General features: G+C 45.1%; 1 protein-coding gene across 17 annotated transcripts in view; it reads right to left on the reverse strand.

Moving 5' to 3' along the window:
* The window catches only part of kif1aa (kinesin family member 1Aa), a 290591-nt gene extending 268991 nt beyond the window's left edge, over window positions 1-21600 (reverse strand). For all 17 annotated transcript variants that reach the window (XM_041175369.1, XM_041175336.1, XM_041175327.1 and 14 more), the window contains exon 1: window positions 21495-21600. In XM_041175369.1, the coding sequence (XP_041031303.1) occupies window positions 21495-21600 (106 nt within the window). The remainder of the gene's footprint in view (window positions 1-21494) is intronic.
* Between the last annotated feature and the right edge of the window lie 406 nt (window positions 21601-22006).

Raw genomic sequence — 22006 nt, forward strand, 5'->3', positions numbered from 1 at the left:
CTCTCTTTGCACAGGAAAAGTTACGGCACAACAGGAGAGAGAGAGAGAGAAGATGGGACGAGCCAGCCTGATCTCAAGACTTCGAGGGGCTGGCAGCCCAGCTGTGAGAGGACCTGCACCGAGCCTGTGCAGATGGAGAGGCTGGCGGACAGCCTCCTTCCAGGAAGGGTCCATGCATAATGTAGTCACTTAGAAACCTAAGGGTCATGCGTTCCTCCATGTTAGAGGCAGCTCATGCAGTCACTCACTCTCTCCTCCCTCCCTTACAGGTCCCAGCAGGAAGAGGGCAAGGGAAGAAGAGGGAACCCTGTTCAGCAGGTCCTCCAGCTCACAGAGGACAGAGGACATTAGGGAGGAGAAAGGAAGTGCACCTGTGGAGGCATCACAGAAGTCGCCTGCCCCTCCACCAGTGCAGGGACACCACCTCAGTGGGTACTAGATGTAGTTCAGGCAGGGTCTCACATCTTGGTGGTGACCACACGGACATGTGTCCACTGCAGGAGGAGGCAGGGTCAGCTAAGCTCACCGGCACTCTGAGGACTGCTGGGGAAGAAGCATCTGCGACGTCCAAGTCGGATGCTGAGCCTCTGGGATGGGCCCTGCAAGAGATGCTGGGGAAGCTGCAAGAGGTGGGCAAACATCAGAAAGAGGTGTCAGAGGCCCTCAGCAGAATGGCACATGAGGGGGAGGAGTCTTTCCGCCTGCTGGCTGATGAAGTGGTGCCGAAACGTGTACACATCGAGGTCTCCATGGGGAGTGCGGCAGACTCCATGGAGACCCTGGCCCAGCAGAATGCCCAGTTTCTGCCAGAGATGTGTACAGGGCTACACTCCATCGCTGTAGCCATGGGTGAGTGGCTACAGTGGCTTTCACAGTGGCTACGCAAGAGGGGGACTGGCACTTTGACCTCCCTCCAGGTGCCCTTTGCCCTCAAGAAGTCAGACAGAGGCCCTCCGGCACCCAAATCGAGGAGGAGCAGCTGTTGGGTACCCCCGGGACCACCACTCAGGATTCTCTGAGGGTGTCTGGCCCTTTGGAATCCCCCTTGGCTGTGACCCCTTCAGCCTTGACCACAGAGGGAGCAGATGCCCCACAGCAGGACAACCAAAGTAAATCAGGGCCCTCCAGGCCTCAGGCCTCCAGAGGAAGGCTGCCAAGGTCATCCAAGGCAACAGGGTAAGCTGGGCAGCAGGCTGCCTCCACCCCTGCTGTGGATGTTGGGGGGAGTGATTAGATGAAGTGATAGGGAACACAAGATTAAGAAGATTTGATTTCACACGTGGTTGCACGGGTGCACAATGATTTTTCGTATAATGACACGTTAGTTAATAGAGTACACTTGCACTTTGATGAGGGTCTGATGTGGTTTATTTGCTATTCACAGTCCATAAACCTATGCCCACCCCCCAACCACCTTCCGAGGAACACCCCAGGCTGGGTCCAAGTCCCCTGGAATCAGGGATGTTCAGGGAGGCAAAGGTCTTTGCCAGGGCCCTTGTGAGCCATGTGCAAGATATCTCCCATGCACGCTGAACCTTTGCCCTTCACATGCTCTTCTGCCCCAAGGCCCTAGCATTGTAAATACTACATGCTATGGTTTCCCTTCAGTTGTCCAGCTGAGCTAACCTGCATCTCTACCCAGCCCCGATGACCCAACTCCCATGCAGCATCTTGAGATCTCCACCAAGAGGCTCTGCATAGCTGCGAGCAGCAATGGCTGTTGTTACCTTTGATGTGCAGTCCAATACCTTTTACCCTCCACCTGTGACTCACAACCTCTCCCCTATAGCCATTGACCGCAGCATCCCCCAAATAAAGTGTAACATTTGACCTTCCCTTGGTTACCCTTCAACCCTCTGCCCCATGTAGGTGAATGTCTACATCCCTTACCTTCCCAAGGAACCCACACCTGTCACTGTAGATGTGCTCCCCCCATCATCCTGCCGACCCCCAGAAACCGCTTCTCTTTCCGTATCCCCTCCCACTACTCTCAGCGCCCCTTCACCCGTCATCTCCGAACCCTCACCCTCCTGCCCTACTAGCTCCCACTGCCCCCTTTAACTCTCATCATAGGGACATAGGAACAGGAGAAGGCCGTTCAGTCCATCGAGCCTGCTCCGCCATTCAATACGATCATGGCTAAATGGAACACTTCAATACATTTTACCCACACTGTCCCCATAACCTTTTACATTATTGTTAGTCAGAAATCTATCAATTTTTACCTTAAACATACTCAATGACTGAGCTTCCACAGCCCTCTGGAGTGGAGAATTCCAAAGATTCACAACCCTCTGAGTAAAGAAATTTCTCCTCATCTTGGTCCTTATTTTGAAATTGTGTCCCATGATTCGAGACTCCCCAACCAGGGGAAACATCTTACCTGCATCTACCCTGTCTATTCTTTTAAGTATTTTGTAGGCTTCAGTGAGATCACCTCTCATTCTGCAAAACTCCAGAGAATACAGGCCCAGTTTCCCCAATCCCTCTTCATAAGACAGTTCCGCCATCCCTGGAACAAGTCTGGTGGGCTTTCATTGCACTCTCTCTATGGCAATAATATCCTTCCTAAGGTAAGGGGACCAAAACTGCACACAGTACTCCAGGTGCGGCCTAACCAAGCTTCTATACAATTGAAGCAAGACTTCACTACTCCTGTACTCAAATACTCTTGTGATAAAGGCTAAATCCATTAACCTTCCTAAGTGCTTGCTGGAGCTGCATGTTAGTTTTCAGTTACTTATCGACAAGAACATCCAGATCCCTTTGTACATCTACACTTTCTAATCTCTTACCATTTAGGAAATGCTCTGCACATCAGTTCTTTTCACCAAAATGGATAGCCTCACATTTTTCCACATTATATTCCATCTGCCATGTTCCTGTCCACTCACCAAGTCTGTCCAAATCCTCCTGCAGCTGCTTTACATCTTCCTGACAACACACATTCCCACCTAGCTTTGTGTCATCCATGAACTTGGAAATATTACATTTGGTCCCCACAACCAAATCATTGACATACATTGTGAATAACTGGGGCTCAAGTACTGATCCTTGCGGTACCCCCACTAGTCACAGCCTGCCAATGCAAGAATGACGCGAGATCATCATCACCCTCTCCTCAAAAAAACCAACTCTTGACTCCGTTGTCCTTGCAAACTACCTCCCCATCTCTTTTCTGCCTTTCCTCTCCGAAGTGCCAGAAATATTGTCAACTACCAAATTAATGTCCATCTTTCCCAGAATGCCATGATTAAAATCTTTACACAGTTTTGAAACAACCGTTACCAAAATCACAAAGGACATCCATTGTGGCTGTGACAAGGGTAAACACCCCCTCTTCATCCTTCTCAACCTGTGTGCAGCCTTCGGGAAGAATTTTACGTCCCCGGGTGGGTGCGTGCCTGACCCGATCGGGCGTAAAATTGCGCAAAGTGACGTCGGGCAAGCATCCAGATGTGATCGTGCACTCATGTGATATTTCGCTCAGCGGGTGCATGCAAATGTCAGAAGTGGGCCCACCGACAATTAAGCCTGCTAATGGCACAATCGTCTACGATTTTTCGTGGCTCGTCCAACCTTATGGTTGGCGGATGGCGAATCAGCCTTTACATTTTTCATGAAACCTCATCCAAGGGTGGGATAAAATCTCCGCTAGGAAATAAAATAAAAAGAAATATCTGGGGACAGCATTTTATGAAGTATGCTTTCAAGTGCTTGGTTGTGATACATGGACATTTTTTTGCAGCTCTTTAGAGCTCTGTTTCATTATTTTAAGGTCTGCAGCTCCCTGAGGCAGCTCTCTGCCTTCAGGGAGCTCTCTCGCAGCGCTCACCCGTGCCTGCAGTGACATCATCGCCTACCCTCTTCACGCCTCCACCCCGACAGTGCTGAGCTTTTCAGCACGCGTTTCATGCTGGCTGGCTGTTAACTGCATTCGCTGCTCCCAATGTTGTCTCTTCCACATTGGAGAGACCAAACGCAGACTGGGTGACCGCTTTGCGGAACACCTTTGGTCTGTCCACAAGTATGTCCATCGCTTGCCATTTCAACACTCCACCCTGCTCTCATCCATGTCCGTCCTTGGCCTGCTGCAATGTTCCAGTGAAGTCCAATCCAACTGGAGGAACAACACCTCATCTTCCAGTTAGGCACTTTACAACCTTCTGGACTTAACGTTGACTCTATAACATTGAGTTCAACAACGTCAGACCATGAACTCTCTCCGCCATCCTCACCCCTTTTTTATCCCCTTTTTCAATATTCATTTTTATTTTTTAATTTTTATTTTTTACCCACATTTTTATTTTTATTCATTGCTTTATCTCCACCTTTAATCCTATTTTCGATCTTTAATTCCACCATCCTTTTTAGGGCCATCTGTTACTGGTTCATGTTGTTCTTTCCAGAGTGCTTACCCTTGTCCTGCTATTATCACATTCTGCTTTCTGACCTTAATGCCACCATCAGCACTTCCTTTAGCAGGACGACTGTCATTAACATCCCTTTGTCCTTTTGTTCATGACATCTTTGTCAATCTCTTTTGCCTCCACCTATTGCTGGCCTTCTATCCAGCTTCAATGATAAAAACAAAAAACTGTGGATGCTGGAAATCCAAAACAAAAACAGAATACCTGGAAAAACTCAGCAGGTCTGGCAGCATCGGCGGAGAAGAACAATGTTGACTTTTCCAGTCCTCATGACCCTTCAACAGAACTAAGTAAAAATAGGAGAGGGGTGAAATATATGCTGGTTCAAGGTGGGGTGTTTTGGGGGAGAGAATTGGGGGGGTGGTGCTGGTTGTAGGGATAAGCAAGCAGTGATAGAAGCAGATAATCAAAAGATGTCACAGACAAAAGAACAAAGAGGTGTTGAAGGTGGTGATATTATCTAAAAGAATGGGCTAATTAAGAATGGATGGCAGGACACGCAAGGTACAGACAGCTCTAATGGGGGTGGGGTGAAATAAGACTAAAAGGGCATAAAAGGTATAGATTTAAAAATAATGGAAATAGGTGGGAAAAGAAAAATCTATATAAATTATTGGAAAAAACAAAAGGGAGGGGGAAGAAACGGAAAGCGGGTGGGGATGGAGGAGGGAGTTCAAGATCTAAAGTTGTTGAACTCAATATTCAGTCCGGAAGGCTGTAAAGTGCCTAGTCGAAAGATGAGGTGCTGTTCCTCCAGTTTGCGTTGAGCTTCACTGGAACAATGCAGCAAGCCAAGGACAGACATGTGGGCAAGAGAGCAGGGTGGAGTGTTAAAATGGCAAGCGACAGGGAGGTCTGGGTCATTCTTGCGGACAGACCAAAGGTGTTCTGCAAAGCGGTCACCCAGTCTGCGTTTGGTCTCTCCAATGGAGAAGAGACCACATTGGGAGCAAGGAATGCAGTAGACTAAGTTGGGGGAAATGCAAGTGAGATGCTGCTTCACTTGAAAGGAGTGTTTGGGCCCTTGGACGGTGAGGAGAGAGGAAGTGAAGGGGCAGGTGTTGCATATTTTGCGTATGCATGGGGAGGTGCCGCAGGTGGGGGTTGAGGAGTAGGGGATGATGGAGGAGTGGACCAGGGTGTCCCGGAGGGAATGATCTCTATGGAATGCCGCCGGGGGGGTGAAGGGAAGATGTGTTTGGTGGTGGCATCACGTGGAGTTGGCGGAAATGGCGGAGGATGATCCTTTGAATGCGGAGGCTGGTGGGGTGATAAGTGAGGACAAGGGGGACTCTATCATATTTCTGGGAGGGAGGAGAAGGCGTGCGGGCGGATGCGCGGGAGATGGGCTGGACATGGTTGAGGGCCCTGTCAACGGCCGTGGGTGGAAAACCTCGGTTAAGGAAGAAGGAGGACATGTCAGAGGAACTGTTTTTGAAGGTAGCATCATCAGAACAGATACAATGGAGGCAAAGGAACTGAGAGAATGGGATGGAGTCCTTACAGGAAGCAGGGTGTGAGGAGCTGTAGTCGAGGTAGTTGTGGGAGTTGGTAGGCTTGTAATGGATATTGGTGGACAGTCTATCACCAGAAATTGAGACAGAGAGTTCAAGGAAGGGAAGGGAAGTGTCAGAGATGGACCATGTGAAAATGATGGAGGGGTGGAGATTGGAAGCAAAATTAATAAATTTTTCCAGGTCCCGACGAGAGCATGAAGCAGCACCGAAGTAATCATCGATGTACCAGAGAAAGAGTTGTGGGACGGGGCCTGAGTAGGACTGGAACAAGGAATGTTCCACATACCCCATAAAGAGACAGGCATAGCTGAGGCCCATGCGGGTACCCATAGCCACACCTTTTATTTGGAGAAAGTGAGAGGCGTTAAAGGAGAAATTGTTCAGTGGGAGAACAAGTTCAGCCAGACGGAGGAGAGTAGTGGTGGATGGGGATTGTTCAGGCCTCTGTTCGAGGAAGAAGCTGAGAGCCCTCAAACCATCCTGGAGATTTTTTAATCCATGTTGTACCTGCCCTGGCAGCATTTACTGTACTAGACTTGGAAATGTTTGATTGCAACAGTGCAGAGGGAGTTTTACACTGTATCTAACCCATTCTGTACCAGATCTGGGAGTGTTTGATAGGACAGTATAGAGGCAGCTTTACTCTGTATCTAAAGGGTGCTGTACCTGACCTGGGAATGTTTGATGCCATCATAGAATACTTGACATGGAAATGCCCATTCTTCAGCACTAACGTCCCTCACTTTGTTGAGCATGGGGTTCAGTAAAACAATCCCCTGCATCAGAATGTATACGAGCGCTGTACCCCCGCCCCAACCTGAGGGATTAACAGTAAAATGTCATCTCTGTGCCTCATTCTCACTCCAACCAACAGCTGTTTTGTTCCAGTTTGTGCTTTTTACTAAAACCTCGCCTGCATCTAATCCCACAAGTGACCACAGGACAAACGGAACAACTGTGTCAGGGAAAATGCACATTCCACTGGGATTACACAACACACACATACACGCACACACACAGACACACACACACTGAGCAGTCTGTTAAACAGCCCACATTGGCAGTAAACCAGCTCAGTGTTTAATGGCACAGTGATCAGTTGTGCCAGCTGGACAGACATGTCCTCAACTAGAGATTAATTGGAGCAAGCTGAATTTGTCAACTAAAAACACCAGACCATTGTACCTTTTTGATGTTGATGTTCTGTTGATGTCTTAGCACTGTGGTACCTTATCCTCCAGTAGTGTGATGGTAATGCCACCTTGTGGGTCCCACCCGTGGATTTCCAGCATCTGAATATGGTTGTGCCCTATGCCTAATAGGCATCTTTTCAATACTTTCTCCTTCACCATTTCCGAAAAGATCCAGTTATAAAAAACGAAACAAAAACAAGATTGAAATAATAAAAGCCAAGCAGCTACAATCAGCAATGGAATGATATCACCAAGATATAGTCACCAGCTTCAGACAAAGGCCAGGCTTGGAAGAAGTATGAATACAGGATCATGGTTGAGTTTGCTGATGATGCAAATGCATTGAAAACTTCTCACCAATGTCAATCTGACATCCCACAACAATAAAGAATCTGGAAAAATGCACTCCTGCCCAAAAATATCCAACTGTTGTGTCCAGGTCATGCTTTAGAATATTCTGGACTGTTCTGATGTTGAACTGCAATGACCCTATTGTTCCAGTGATGCTCACAGAGCAAGCCAGTGAGCCTCTTTCTTTGTGTCACTGTGTGTAGTGGCTGCTGCACTGGGAGGGGATCACACACACACACACACACACACACACATAAACACAAAACTACACCTCAGTCAACTGCGCTGAGGCATGAAACAGATGTTTCTATGATGACAGTATATTTAAATAGTGGCAGTAAAAAGAGAGGAAAACAATAACTGATTTATCTCACTTCCCCCACCTCTCCCCACCAACTCAGTCCTTCTCTTGCATATTGTATAAGATGAGAGCAGAGTGGATATCAAGAGGGCTAATGTGTCAGGCTGTTAAAGGAGCTTTCATTAAAACATAAACAGGACAGCTTCAAGTGCTGCTGGCCATCTTACATCTAAAGGTCCTCACCCAATCATTCACCAGCCTTGCTGCCTTTATAGTGCACTCTGTTCTGCTGGAAAGGCACTCATTCTGACACTGCTTTTGTTGACTACTTGATGTGAGGGAGGGGAATTGGATTCACTGGAAATTCACAGGATAGCAGCTGGAATGAGCTGTTCCCTGTCATGCTGGGAGTGCTCCCTTCGTACTCACTGAGGATGTAAATTATTCAGATGTGTTGGTGTCAAGTTGAAGACAGCCTGGTGTTTGGCAGCCAGGCACTGCGGTGGCTGAGGATTAGAATGACACCAGTTGAGAGAAAGAAAGCTCCCTCTGTCAGTAGTGGTGCTTTTCAGGGTTTATTATGGGTGAGGATTAATGGATCCCAGCTCCCTCCCTCCCCCTAGCCTGCGCCCCCTACCCTCCTGCCACCCTCACTTGGGAATTTTCAAGTTAGATCAGAGAGCAAGTAACAGCAATGAACCATTTAGACCCTTGAGTCCACCAATTACATTAAATCAAGACTGGCCTGTACCTTAACCATATTTATCTGTCTTGTTCCCTATCCCTTGACATCTTTACCTAATAAAAATCGAATGATTTCAGACACAAAAGCTCCAATTGGCCCAGCACCCACAGCCTGGTAGGGGAGAAAGTTCCAGATTTCCACTTCCCTTTGTGTGAAGAAGCATCAGCCTTGCCCGTACCACTAGCCTTAGCATCATGGGCGTTGTCACTCTGCTGACTAATGGGCCGAGCAATCAACCCTTCCCCAACTAGCCAGTGCTGTGGGTTTTACATCGGGAGACAACATGTCCAGTCACTCTCGTGCTACATCTGTCTGTGAACCTAACCTGCAATACAGTATATAGAGGGTGAAAAATCAAAAATAGGAATTATATATGAGGGTTGAAATACAAGGGAATGCAGGGGTGGGGCAGCGGGGATAAGAAAGAAGACAGACTCACGTCAGCCTTAAACCCTTCGATGTATTTGGTATCATAGTAGTGACATTCGTATCAGCTAAGTGTGGGGAAGGGGAACTACTATCTCTGTATTCAACCTATAGTCAGGCATGTACTTCAATATCTGATAGTACCCATTTTATGTCAGTAGATGTGTTCTTTTCTTTGAGGGTGGCAGGGGTGGTGAAGGGGGAGGCCATAGGCCCTCAGGTTGGCATAAGGAAGAAGACTAGTTGCCCTACAAAGAGATAGGAAAGCAAAAACAAACAGCAGTTATAATGCGGTCTGTCCGCAAGAATGACCCAAACCTCCCTGTCACTTGCCATTTTAACACTCCACCCTGCTCTCTTGCCCACATATCTGTCCTTGGCTTGCTGCATTGTTCCAGTGAAGCCCAACGCAAACTGGAGGAACAGCACCTCATCTTCCGACTAGGCACTTTAAAGCCTTCCGGACTGAATATTGAATTCAACAACTTTAGGTCTTGAGCTCCCTCCTCCATCCCCACCCCCTTTCTGTTTCCTCCTTCCTTTTGTTTTTTCCAATAAATTATATAGGTTTTTCTTTTCCAACCTATTTCCATTATTTTTAAATATTTTAAAATCTTTTATGCTCCCCCCACCCCCACTAGAGCTATACCTTGAGTGCCCTACCATCCATTCTTAATTAGCACATTCGTTTAGATAATATCACCAACTTTAACACCTTTGTGTTCTTTTGTTCTGTTGTTTGTGACATCTTTTGATGATCAGCTTCTATCACGGCTTGTTTGTCCCTACAACCACACCAACCCCCTCCACTTCGCTCTCTCTCCCCCCACCCAAACTCCCCCCCCCACAACACACCTTAAACCAGCTTATATTTCACCCCTTTCTTGGACTCACTCAAGTTCTGTCGAAGGGTCATGAGGACTCGAAACGTCGACTCTTTTCTTCTCCACCGATGCTGCCAGACCTGCTGAGTTTTTCTAGGTAATTCTGTTTTTGTTCAGCAGTTATAATACTCTGCTGTGGAAGGGCACAGGGATTTTTGGGATACAGGTTCACAGGACATTCAAGGCAGCACCTCAGGTTTGGTATCAATAAAGCTAATGGAATTCTAGGTTTTATTATGAGATACTTTGGACAAATGTGCATAGTACTAATAAGATTTGTCTGTTTAAAAGTCTGGATTCAGCAGACAATTGCTGTTTACTATAATTTGAATTTGCCTGAAGGTACTAAACTATAAATTACAGGTTTAATGCTCAAAAGTACTGATTAGGGGCAACTTTCATTGAGCATTATATTTGGGTTCCTCGTGGCCATTTCCACTGAATATGTGGAGTGTTCTGGCTAGCATTTAGAAGCATGTTGCAAGATGGCTCTGAGAAAAAGGATGAGGATGCACTGGTCTTTTGATGTGGCACTGGAGGTCCTAGTGAAGAAATCAAGAGAAGGAGAGATGCCCTGTGCTCACAGGGGGAAGGAGTCCACCCCACCCTCCTGTCCCTCTCTCCAGCAGCAGCTGGTGCTGCTCTGCCTAACCTCATGCCCTCCTCCCATTCATCATCCAGGCTAACGGGGACCACCAGCAAGATGTTGATAACCAATCACTCCCTTTCTTCTGGTGACTCCTATACAGTCGAATAGCAGAGCACTTAATATTTCTACGTAAAGTTTTCAGAGAATTTCCACAATATATGTTGCTTGAGTGTTGGAGAAGCCTTGACAAAGTGGCCCAGAAAGTCACCCAATGTATTTCAGAGGCCCTCTTCACAGCCACAGCAGCAATGACTATGAATCTATGAGTATCTCTTTAAGTGCTAAGTCTCCTAATGGGGATACAACTAGCAGGGTAGATAAAGAGGAACCAGTTAATGTCACATATTGAACGCCTTTTGGAAATCTATATGAGGTACCACACAAAGACTGGTGATCAATGGGTTGGGAGTAATATATTAGCGTAGATAGCGGGTTGCTTAAAAAGACAGAAAACAGAGAGTAGAAATAAACTGGTCATTTTCAGGTTGGGCAGGCAGGGATGTCACAAGGAGTGCTGAGCCCTAAGCTGTTTAAAAGCTATATTAATGATTTAGATGAAGGAACTGGGTGCAATGTATCCAAGCTTGCTGATGATATAAAGCAAAATGGGAAAGTAAACTGTGAGGAGGACACAAATTGTCTGCAAAGGGATATAGATTGGTTAAATGAGTGGGTAGGTAGGTGACAGATGTGGTATAATGTGTGAAAAATGAGATTATTCACTTTAGGAGGAAGAATAGAAAAATAAATATTTTTTAAATGACAGGAAACTATTAAATTTGGTGTTCAGAAGGACTTAGATGTCCTTGAACATGAAACATAGAAAGTTAACATGTAGGTACAGTAAGCAATTAGGAAGGCAAAAACTAAGGCTGGCCTTTATTGCAAGGCAATTGCAGTACAAGAGTAAGAAAGGCTTACTGCAATTGTAAAGGGCTTTGATGAGACCACACCTGGGATGGTGTGCACAGTTTTGGTCTCCGTACCTCAGGAAGGTTATAATTGACTTAGAAGCAGCACAATGAAGGTTCGCCGGATTGATTCCTGGGATGAGGGGATTGTGAGGACAGATTAAGTAGAATAAGCCTTTATTCTCTGGAATATAGAAGAATGAGACGTCATCTCGCTGAAACATTGAAGATTGTGAGGGGGCATGACATGGTAGATGGAGAGAGGCTGTTTTCCCTGGCTAGAGAGTTTAGACCTAGGGGGCATAGTCTCAGAATAAGGTGTTGTTCATTCAGGACTGGGATGAGGAGAAATTTGTTCACTCAGAGGGTTGTGAATCTTTGGGATGGTCTGCTTCCAAGGGCTGTGAATGCTCTGTCATTGAGGATTTTCAAGGCCAAGATCAGAAGATTTTTGAATGCCAAGGGAATTAATAGATAAGGAGATCAGGCAGGAAAGTGAAGGTGAGGTTGAAGATCAATCATGATCTTATTGAATTAGTAGAGCAGACTTGAGCAACTGTGTGGCTGCTTCCTACTTCTATTTCTCACACGCTTATCCCTTAGCACTTGAAATCAGCATCTATGGCATGTTTGCAGCTGGGGCACTGTTAGGAAAGGGCAATAGTTGAAGTGCTAGCTGCCAAAGTGCTGTGTTGCTTCCTTAATTACCACCAACAAGCAATTTGAAGTAGCAATCTACTACTGTTTAGCAAGCCTCCAGATGGCCATTCCTAGCGCTCGTTTCAACTCCTTTACCAAGGTGATGTCTTGTGCTAAACGTGGCTATATCGGTGTTGCAGCTTAAGACCCTATTTGGCCATCTTATTGAACCCTTTGTTGAGCAAAAATCACCCCTTCTGACTTTCTGTTTGAACAATGCAAATTGTAGGGTAAAGTAAGTGTTTCAAATTATGAAAGGGTGGAAGAGGGTACATCGAATCAGACTGTTTCAATTGTTGAAGTGGCGGGAACAAGGGGCCATAGACACAGGATTAAACGTAAAAGAATTAGAGAGATTTAGATCAGAGGGCAGGAGAAATATCTTCACACAGAGAGTCTAGAGGCTTCCAAGGTTAGTAATTGAGGTCAACGTTAGAGATTAGATTGAATCGGTGGAGAAAGAAGGTGAATGTGATTGGGACTGTTTGCCAGTGTGGAGGTAAAACAGCAACATGGAATGATTGGACTGAATGACCTGCTTCCATAATCTCTACATATTCCTAGGTATGTGGAAACAGTTTGTTTAATGGGAGAGTTCAAGGTGTTGTTGCAATTGTAAACTGGGATGTTCAGAGTCAGAATTAATAAACATAACAAATACATGATTTTTTTGTATTCATTGGATGTGGGCATCACTGGCTAGGCCAACATTTATTACCCATCTCTCATTGCCCTTGTTCTGAGACCATTTAAGAGTCAACCATGTTGCTGTGGGCCTGGAGTCACCCTCCCACCAGACCAAGTAAAGACAGCAGACTTCCTCCCCTAAAGGACATTAGTGAACCAGATGGGTTTTTAACAACAGTCAACAACGGTTTTACAGTCATCATTAGATTTTTACTTCCAGATTTTAATTGAATTCAAATTCCACCATCTGCTATGACAGGATTCGAATCCAGGTCCCCAGAGCTTTACCCTGGGTCTCTTTATTGCTAGTCTAGTGACAATACCACTACACTATTGCTTCCCCATGATTGTGTCATGACTCAAGGATGCAACAGGCAGAGCTCTTCTTGACCTGCTGTCAAGATAACATGCAGAGAATGAACATATATGAATGTATGAACATACAAATTAGGAGCAGGAAGGAGTAGGCCACTCAGCCCCTCGAGCCTGCTCTGCCATTCAATAAGATCATGGCTGATCTGATTATAACCCTTCTCCCTAACCCAACAACCTATCACCCCCCTGTTTATCAAGAATCTAATCTACCTCTGTCTTAAAAATATTCAAAGACTCTGCTTCCACTGCCTTCTGAGGAAGAGTTCCAAAGATTCGTGACCCTCTGAGAAAAAAAAAATCTCATCTCTGTCTTAAATGGGCGACCCCTTATTTTTAAATCCCAATGACCCCTAGTTCTAGATTCTTCCACAAAAGGAAACATCCTCTCCACATCCACTCTGTCAATATCTCAGAGGATCTTAAAGGCTTCAATCAAGTCACCTCTTAGTCTTCTAAACTCAAGTGGATACAAGCCTAGCCTGTCTAACCTTTCCTCATAAGACAACCCGCCCATTCCTAATAGTAAAAGTAGCATCTTTAGGGTTTCTTTAGCACAGGATGTTTACCAAGGTCTAAGGGGCAGATAGCATCCAGGTATTTAAATTAAAAAGGGACGGCTGGAAACAAATTGATGCGCATGGTTCACTGTTAGTGGAGGACAAGTGGAATGCCTTTAATGATATAATGCAAGATAAATGCATATTATGATCCAAGAAGCTCAGACTAAACAAATATGACCCAATATGGATTAACAGGCTAAAGGTGATGTAAAAACATAAAATGACCTCTACCAATTCTGAAGGAAAGAGACCAAGTTCACTGAAATAAATGAGTAAAAGCAGAAACAAGTAGAAAGGGAGATCCGGGGGGCATGGAGAGACATGGACAAAGGCATTGGGATTGAACTAAACATAACTGTATTTTGTTCCCCAAAACTATAACCATCAGTAAGTGCCTTGCTCTTCTCAGCAACATGATCACCTTTGCGCGGAGCAGTAGGGTGGATGCTCGCCTCTTCAACTTGGATCAGGAGAAGGTCTTTGTCCGAATATCGCACACCTACATAATGGATGTGCTCTCCAAAATTGGGCTTTTGGAGGGAATTCACAATTGGCTCCAAGTGCTCTCCACTAACATCAGCAGCGTGGTTTCAATCAATGGGGTGAATCAGAATGTTTTCTAATCAGATCCAGAGTGAGACAGGGCTGAGCCCCTGTCCCCTGTCTTGTTCATGTACTGTATTGAACATTTTGCCATGTCTAACAGGGAGGATGCAGGCATAGGAGGTGTAATAATCCAGGCAACAGAGACATGGAGGTCAAAGCTTCCCTGTACATGGGTGACGACATCGCTTCTGCTTGGATCCACTGCTAGTGGACAGACTGATGAATATTTGCAAGCAGTTCAAACTTGCTTTGGACCCAAAGTAAATTGCAGCAAGAGCAAGGCCATGTTCTTTGGGAACTGGGCCAATTGATCCTGTCCCCTTCATTGTCAAGTCACTCTACCTGAAGGTGATGGGGGTGGGTTTGGAGGGGCCAGAGTGTGCACCAAAAACTAGAAGGAATGTGTAGCTATAGTAAAGCACTATTCATGTGGGAGCAACGCTTCATCTCCAATGCAGATAAGAACCTGGTCATCTAGAGCAAGGGGCTCATAGTGTTCTTCTACATGGTGCAGGTCTGGCCCTTTCCTCACTCCTGCGTTGTGGTGATCACCTGAGCCATCTTCCACGTTATTGGGAGATTGAATATGGACCATGTCCACAGGGATACAATGTACAAGCTTCTAGATAAAGGGGAGAAAAATATACTCAACATCGTCCTCATCCTGAAAGCCACCTTTGTGTGTGGCTGCATCAAGCTGTGCATAGACCCTTGTACCAAAGTATCACCAAATCTTGAGATTGTATCTGTCCCTGGTGTTGCAAAGGATGGGTCTGGCCACACTTCCACAGAACGCTCCATTCAGTTAGACCATGCCATACCACCTGGTCTTTGTGGAAAAGTTTATGCAGAAAATACCTTTGACTACATGACCATTCAGAAGGTGGTCTGCACATAAAAGCCTCTAAGTCCTTTGGGGAAAGCAGATAGTGGATCCCGGCGGATGGTTCCTTGAGCAAACTGTCAATTCATTTGAAAGAATGCCTGATTCCCAAAACTTTCAAACAAACACCAAGACACAGCTTGGCTGGTGGTGAGAAGGGACGTTCCCATTAGATCCTTCCTGCAATCCCTCAGAATTGCTGCAATAGAGAAAATATCATTGTACACCTCCTTCTGGAATGTGCATTTGCAAATTAAGTCTGGGAAAAGGTGCAATGATTTTTTTTCAGTGGTTATCCCAAGTAGCTCAATAACAGAGGACTCCATTTGTGATCTCAGGGACGCACACCAAGATAATCATCAACTGTTGCTGGAGGACCATCAACTTGGTGAAAGATGCTCTTTGGTCTGCCTGAAACTTGCTGGTCTTCCGGTGCAAACAGTTGTCGACGACCAAGTGTTGCAGACTGGCAGGGCACATTCCAAGGTCTAGGACAACATGCTGAGGAACGTTCTAAAGCTTGGGGCAGCAGCCGCTAAGGCTCTCTGGAGAAAGACCGCAGTCTAAGGCCCTCCTGCTGTTGAACACTGAGGGGTTGGAAATCATGTAAATTCCCCAGGCTGTATGTCTGACATGAAATGAATATTGTAAAATAACCAGTAATTGCAAATGTATTGAGGCAACTCAGAGTGCTACCTATGGGATTGAAAGAAATGGATATGTTTTACACTTTATGTAATGTTAAAGTTGAACTCTTAAGTAATATACCTTTGCAAATTTTATGAATAAAGTATATTTTTGGAGAAAAAAGAGCAGTCAGTGAAGCAAAAATTATATAAGATGCAAACAGAACTGAAATGTAGGATGAGTGAAATATAACTCATGTTTTGAAAGAATTCACAAGGGAAGACAAACAGAGATAAACAATGTAAAATCAATGACCTTTGATGTAAAAAGAGATCAACGTCCTAGACAAGTTTAAAAGATTGAAAATTAACAAACCAGAGATGGGCAGTATCGATTCTAGAGTTTTGAGAGAGACTAGGAAAGAGGCACTGGAATCATGAGGAGAGAGTCATTGGGCGTGGGGAGGTGCAGATAGATTGGAAGTACCCTAACATGATTTCCATCTTAAAAATCAGATTCAGACAAATACACACTGATTAGCTTCATGGCCGTTTTGTGTTAAACAATGGCACTCATTATAAGGAGTAAATTTGAGGAGTATCTTTTTTGTAATAACAATTAACTAAACAGAGACCAATATGGATTCATAAGGGGATGATCCTACCTCACAAACCTCCTCAACTTCTTGTTTTTCTAACATTTCATTATGTTAAAGAAACTGTATTAAATGAAGTTGTTATTAATGAAGGGACATCCTTTGCATGGATGAATGCAGCTCCAATAACACTCAAGAAGCTCAACACTATTCAGGACAAAGCAGCCCACCTGATCAGCACCCCATCCACCACCTTAAATATTCATTCCCTCTGGCACCGAGCCTCTATCGCCCCAGCATGTACCATCTACAAGAAGCACTGCAGCAATTTGCTAAGACTTCTTCGATAGTACTTCCCAAATCTATGGCCTCTGCTGCCTAGAAGTGGGCAGCAGGCATATAGTAGCACCACCACGTGCAAGCTCTCCTCCTCGTTACACACCATCCTGACTTATTTCACCATCCCTTCATCATCGTTGGGTCAAAAGCATGGAACCCCCTACTTAACAGCACTGTGGGTGTACCTACACCACATAGACTGCAGTGGTTCATAAAGGAGGCTCACCACCACCTTCTCAAGGGCAATTTGGGATGAACAACAAATGCTGAGCAAATTTTTTAAAAAGCCCAAGTGGACTATGGAAAAGCCCAGTTCATAGTTTACTTTCGAAAGCTCCTGACAAAGGAGCTACTGTACCTAGGCCAGATGAGCTGAAGCAATTCAAGAAGGTGGCTCACCAGCAGCTTCTCAAGGGTAGTTAGGGATGGGCAACAAATGCTGGCCTTGCCAGTGATGCCCACATCCCATGAAAGACAAAAAAATGCATGGACTTCAGTGGGATTAAAAGCTAATTGTGTCTCTTGCTGATTGGCAGGTCACTGAAGACAACTCTTGAGGAAAGGTCCACTCAAGACAAACAACAAAGGCTGTGATAGAATTTCCAGAGTCCACCTGACATTGCCTTCCATCTACATATCCCCAATCTCAGTCAAGTCCTCACTTCCTCACAAAATGTCTTCAGTGACCTGCCAATCAGGAAGAGACACATTCAGTTTTTAATGGGTAATGTCTTCCCCACTGAAGTCCATGCATTTTTTTTTTTCATGCGATGTGAGCATCCCTGGCAAGGCCAACATTTGTCACCCATCCTGAACTACCCTTGAGAAGGTGCTGGTGAGCCACCTTCTTGAATGCTTCAGCTCATCTGATCTAGGTACACCCACAGTTGTTCGAGGAAAGGAGTTCCAGGATTTTGACCCAGCAACAGTGAAGGAACAGTGATATATTTCCAAGTACTAATTCTCCAATCCCTTGGTCCCAGTAGCAAATCCATATTCAATGGGAGCACACGTGGGAGACAGGACCACAATAGGGTAGCCTGGATTTGTCAACACAAGCCCCAGCATCTCATTGGAGGTGTGGGATTATCAAATGAAGCTGTATATTCATGTGCACTCATGGGAATTTCCTCAGATAAGTTGGCAGAAACTCTGTTTCTGGTAAATTTATGGCTGCAGAACGGGAGACGTCTTGAAGAAATTCCCAGTGAATATCTTTACAGCAGACATCCCAGACAGACACAGCCCTGTACATCATCTCTGACAAACACAGCCATGTACATCATCCCAGACAGACACAGCCATGTACATCATCTCTGACAGACACAGCCATGTACATCATCCCAAACAGACACAGCCACGTACATAATCTCTGACAGATACAGCCATGTACATCATCCCAGACAGACACAGCTATGTACATCATCTCTGACAAACACAGCCATGTATTTCATCCCAGACAGACACAGCCACGTACATCATCCCAGACAGACACAGCCATGTACATCATCTCTGACAGACACAGCCATGTACATCATCCCAGACAGATACAACCATGTACATCATCTCTGACAGACATAGCCACGTACGTCATCCCAGACAGACACAACCATGTATATCATCTCTGACAGACACAGCCATGTACATCATCTCAGTCAGACACAGCCATGGACATCATCCCAGACAGACACAGCCATGTACATCATCTCAGACAGACACAGCCATGTACATCATCCCAGACAGACACAGCCATGTACATCATCCCAGACAGACACAGCCATGTACATCATCTCTGACAGACACAGCCATGTACATCATCTCTGACAGACACAGCCATATACATCATCCCAGACAGACACAGCCATGTACATCATCTCTGACAGACACAGCCATGTACATCATCTCTGACAGACACAGCCATGTACATCATCCCAGACAGACACAGCCATGTACATCATCTCTGACAGACACAGCCACGTACGTCATCTCAGACAGACACAGCCATATACATCATCCCAGACAGACACAGCCATGTACATCTTCTCTGGCTGACACAGCCATGTACATCATCCCAAACAGACACAGCCATTTACATCATCCCAGACAGACACAGCCATACATCACCCCAGACAGACAAAATCCTGCACTTCATCCCACGCACATGTAGCCGAGAATGTCTCCCCAGACATAGGTGTACAATAGTATTGAAGACAGAAGCTGTTTTAGATCGAATAATGTATTCAATGATCCACTGTATAGCAATGGTCCAATCGAACATGTTACAGTCCGGTTAAGGACCAGTAACCTTTTGTTTAAAGTAGAGAAAGTTTGAAATCCCAGTTACCCACAAGGAGAATAAAGCCACAAGATTGCATGGCTTTAAACAAACAAAATAAACTTTACTATACAAAGTCAGAAAAGGATAATAATTTATAATATCTATCTTATACTCTAACATTCAGAATTAACATGAGGTCAATATGAATTAACTGGCAAACTGTGGTCCAACACACCACACTGCACATTAAATGACAGATGCAACCATGACAGATCCATGGATTTCTCAGCAACCCACTCAGTGACCCCTGCAAATCAAAATATCTTGTTAAAACCCTGTGTCCCTCATGAGGGATTTAAACTCTTTATTTTCAAAGATCTAGACTCTGAATTTCGTCAGAAGCAACTCCTACTCAAGCTGCCTCAACAACTGTTCATCCCCCGATGGTTCAATCTCTTCTCCTGAGACTTAATTCCATGTGGCTCACAAAACCGCACTCCCACCTCTAATTACCAGCTCAAAACCAGCTCTTTCAGAGCTACTAGCTTCATTAAGCAGCCAATGCCCCTGGGTTTCTCTGAACTCCAATCTCCTGGCTGCACCAAGCTATAAATGGCTCTCAGGGCTTCTCTGGACTCTAGCATGGAACCAACAACTTTATGCCACCTTCTCAACTCCTCAGCACTTCTCCTGAGCCCTAACTGCACCAAGCAGCTCCAAGGGCTTCTCTGAGTCCTAAATGTCTAGAGCCTAACAGCAGCACCTTTTCAGTATGGAACTTCTTTCCCTGCTGCACTATGCTCAGGTAAATTAAAATCAGAGAACCTTCTTACATTCAACCCAAATCCAAGATGACGTAGCCTTTCAGGGTTCACTGAATGCTTTTAAATTAATTTAGCTTTAACTCCCAAAACAAAACATCTCTCTGGACTGCACTTTTGCAAGCAGTGTAGATATCATGTCTCCAGTTCTTCAGCTAAGTAAGCCCACCTACTGTTTTATGGCTCCATCTCTTCTATTCTGAATCTGTTAAATATACATGGGTAACCTTCTGAACTGCCATTTTCTTTTATGGGTTTTGGCAATCTCTAATGCTCAGCATTTAAGTTACCTTACCTTCATAACATTCTTCCCAGAACTAAACATTACCTCTAAAATATTAAGATGAACCATGAACGAGATATTTCTCATAGACATCTCTCCAGTAAGGGTCGCGTCACATCACTATATTTGGTATTCTCTGCTTGATTCCTTGAGCCTAACATAAATTGTGAATAGGCTGAATCAGAATCACTGAGAGTTCAGTTATACCCACAGGATAACAGAGAGAAGCTCCACCTCAAAGTCACCTTAACCTAAATAAGTCTTGCCAGAACAGCCAGTCAGCAAAAACATTTAACAAGAACACTGCGCTGTCCACTGTAGTTTCAGTTTGGTCAATACCACGCTGTGTGTGATGGTATTTTGGGCTAACATTTTCCACTCAATTGGAGTCATAAACTTTATGAACAGGGAAGCTGTTTCACAAAAATAATGCACCTTTCATGCTGAAAGTAAACACTAAGTGGTGGATAATACCAATTGCTCCCTCAGTTTTAGTGTCATCATTTCACACCTCAGTGAGTCTTTCCCACAATAAAACAAAGGCCGAGCACCATTTGTTTGAACACAAACTCAATTTCCGCATCTTATTTATTTCCTTCCTATTATCTATATTTGTCCTTTGCTCCCCTGTTGGAGGCGTTGATTCTCGCTGGGACCCAGCAACGCCAGTAACAGCTTCTCGACCCTCATGGAATGGACTATTCAACTACCGCGACATCATAATCACTTCTGGCATTCACAAAGCTGCATTTCCCAGCAGGACTCACTAGGCATCCTTTCCATACCTTGGGTAACAGAGGCTGACTGAATCACCCCCTAACCCCATTCCCATCGATACTGACAAAGAGATGGAACCAAAGCTGAGAGCTTCTTGGTTGGTGCAGCATGGTATTTCATAAATTACCCACTTTAGGGCAGTGCACTGAGTGTGCCATCTTCCAAAACCCTTTGCAAACCTCTTCACGTATATGAAAAAAAACACAGCCGTTCAGTATAAAAGACTACATACTCTCTGTCCAGCCATTGGGCCACGTCAGAATTAATCTAAACAGAAAGATAGGAAATCCCAGCAGTTGCTCTCAACGAAGTGCCCATTTTCCACAGAGAGTAAATCACAGTCACACAAAGAAGGTTTAGTGAACATTAGAGAACATTCTGATAACATCCAGTAGCAGGACGATGTTGATTGCTCAGCCTCGCTAGGAAGCAATTAATATTCCTGGCTCTAATGCCTTTAAAGTTGCATAACCAGGTTTTGTCTTTCTATTGGCTCTGCGTTCTCTCAGGCCCTGGGAGGGCAGACTGAACAGTGTGGTACAGAAGCAGATACTCACTCGTTGTGTTCCCCGACATCTGAATAATGCATTTGCTCTCCCGGCTGATCTCTCTGGAGTTAAAAGGCCGGACTCTCACCGCCACCTTTACCGAGGCACCAGCCATCTTGTTTCTAGGAGGCTCTCAACAGAGAGGCTGGGTCGAACTGTTGTTGTCTTGGTCGGAGTACAGTCCTAGAGAGAGGGAGAGAAAGGCAAGAGAGTAAAATGTAGAGCTTTTTAATCCTGATTGTATCTCTATGTAATCCATTTATTGAATTTACAGACAAGTCTCCGAGAAAACCCTTGCTATTATCATTTATTTTTGCCCCACTGACCCAATATGTTTTTCACTGATACTATATGCCATCCAGGAGCTTGCTCAAGTGCTCATTGTCAGGTCTGAACTAAGGCAATGGTTATCAATTATCGATGAGGCGGTTGGGGTTGGCGGGGTGGGGGCAGTGTGGAGAGGAGAGGGAGGTGTCGGTGAAAATCACCGTAGTCCTCATAAACATAGAGTAATCTCTAGA

This window comes from Carcharodon carcharias, chromosome 2 (assembly GCF_017639515.1).
Source record: "Carcharodon carcharias isolate sCarCar2 chromosome 2, sCarCar2.pri, whole genome shotgun sequence".
In the NCBI taxonomy this organism is placed as follows: Eukaryota; Metazoa; Chordata; class Chondrichthyes; order Lamniformes; family Lamnidae; genus Carcharodon; species Carcharodon carcharias.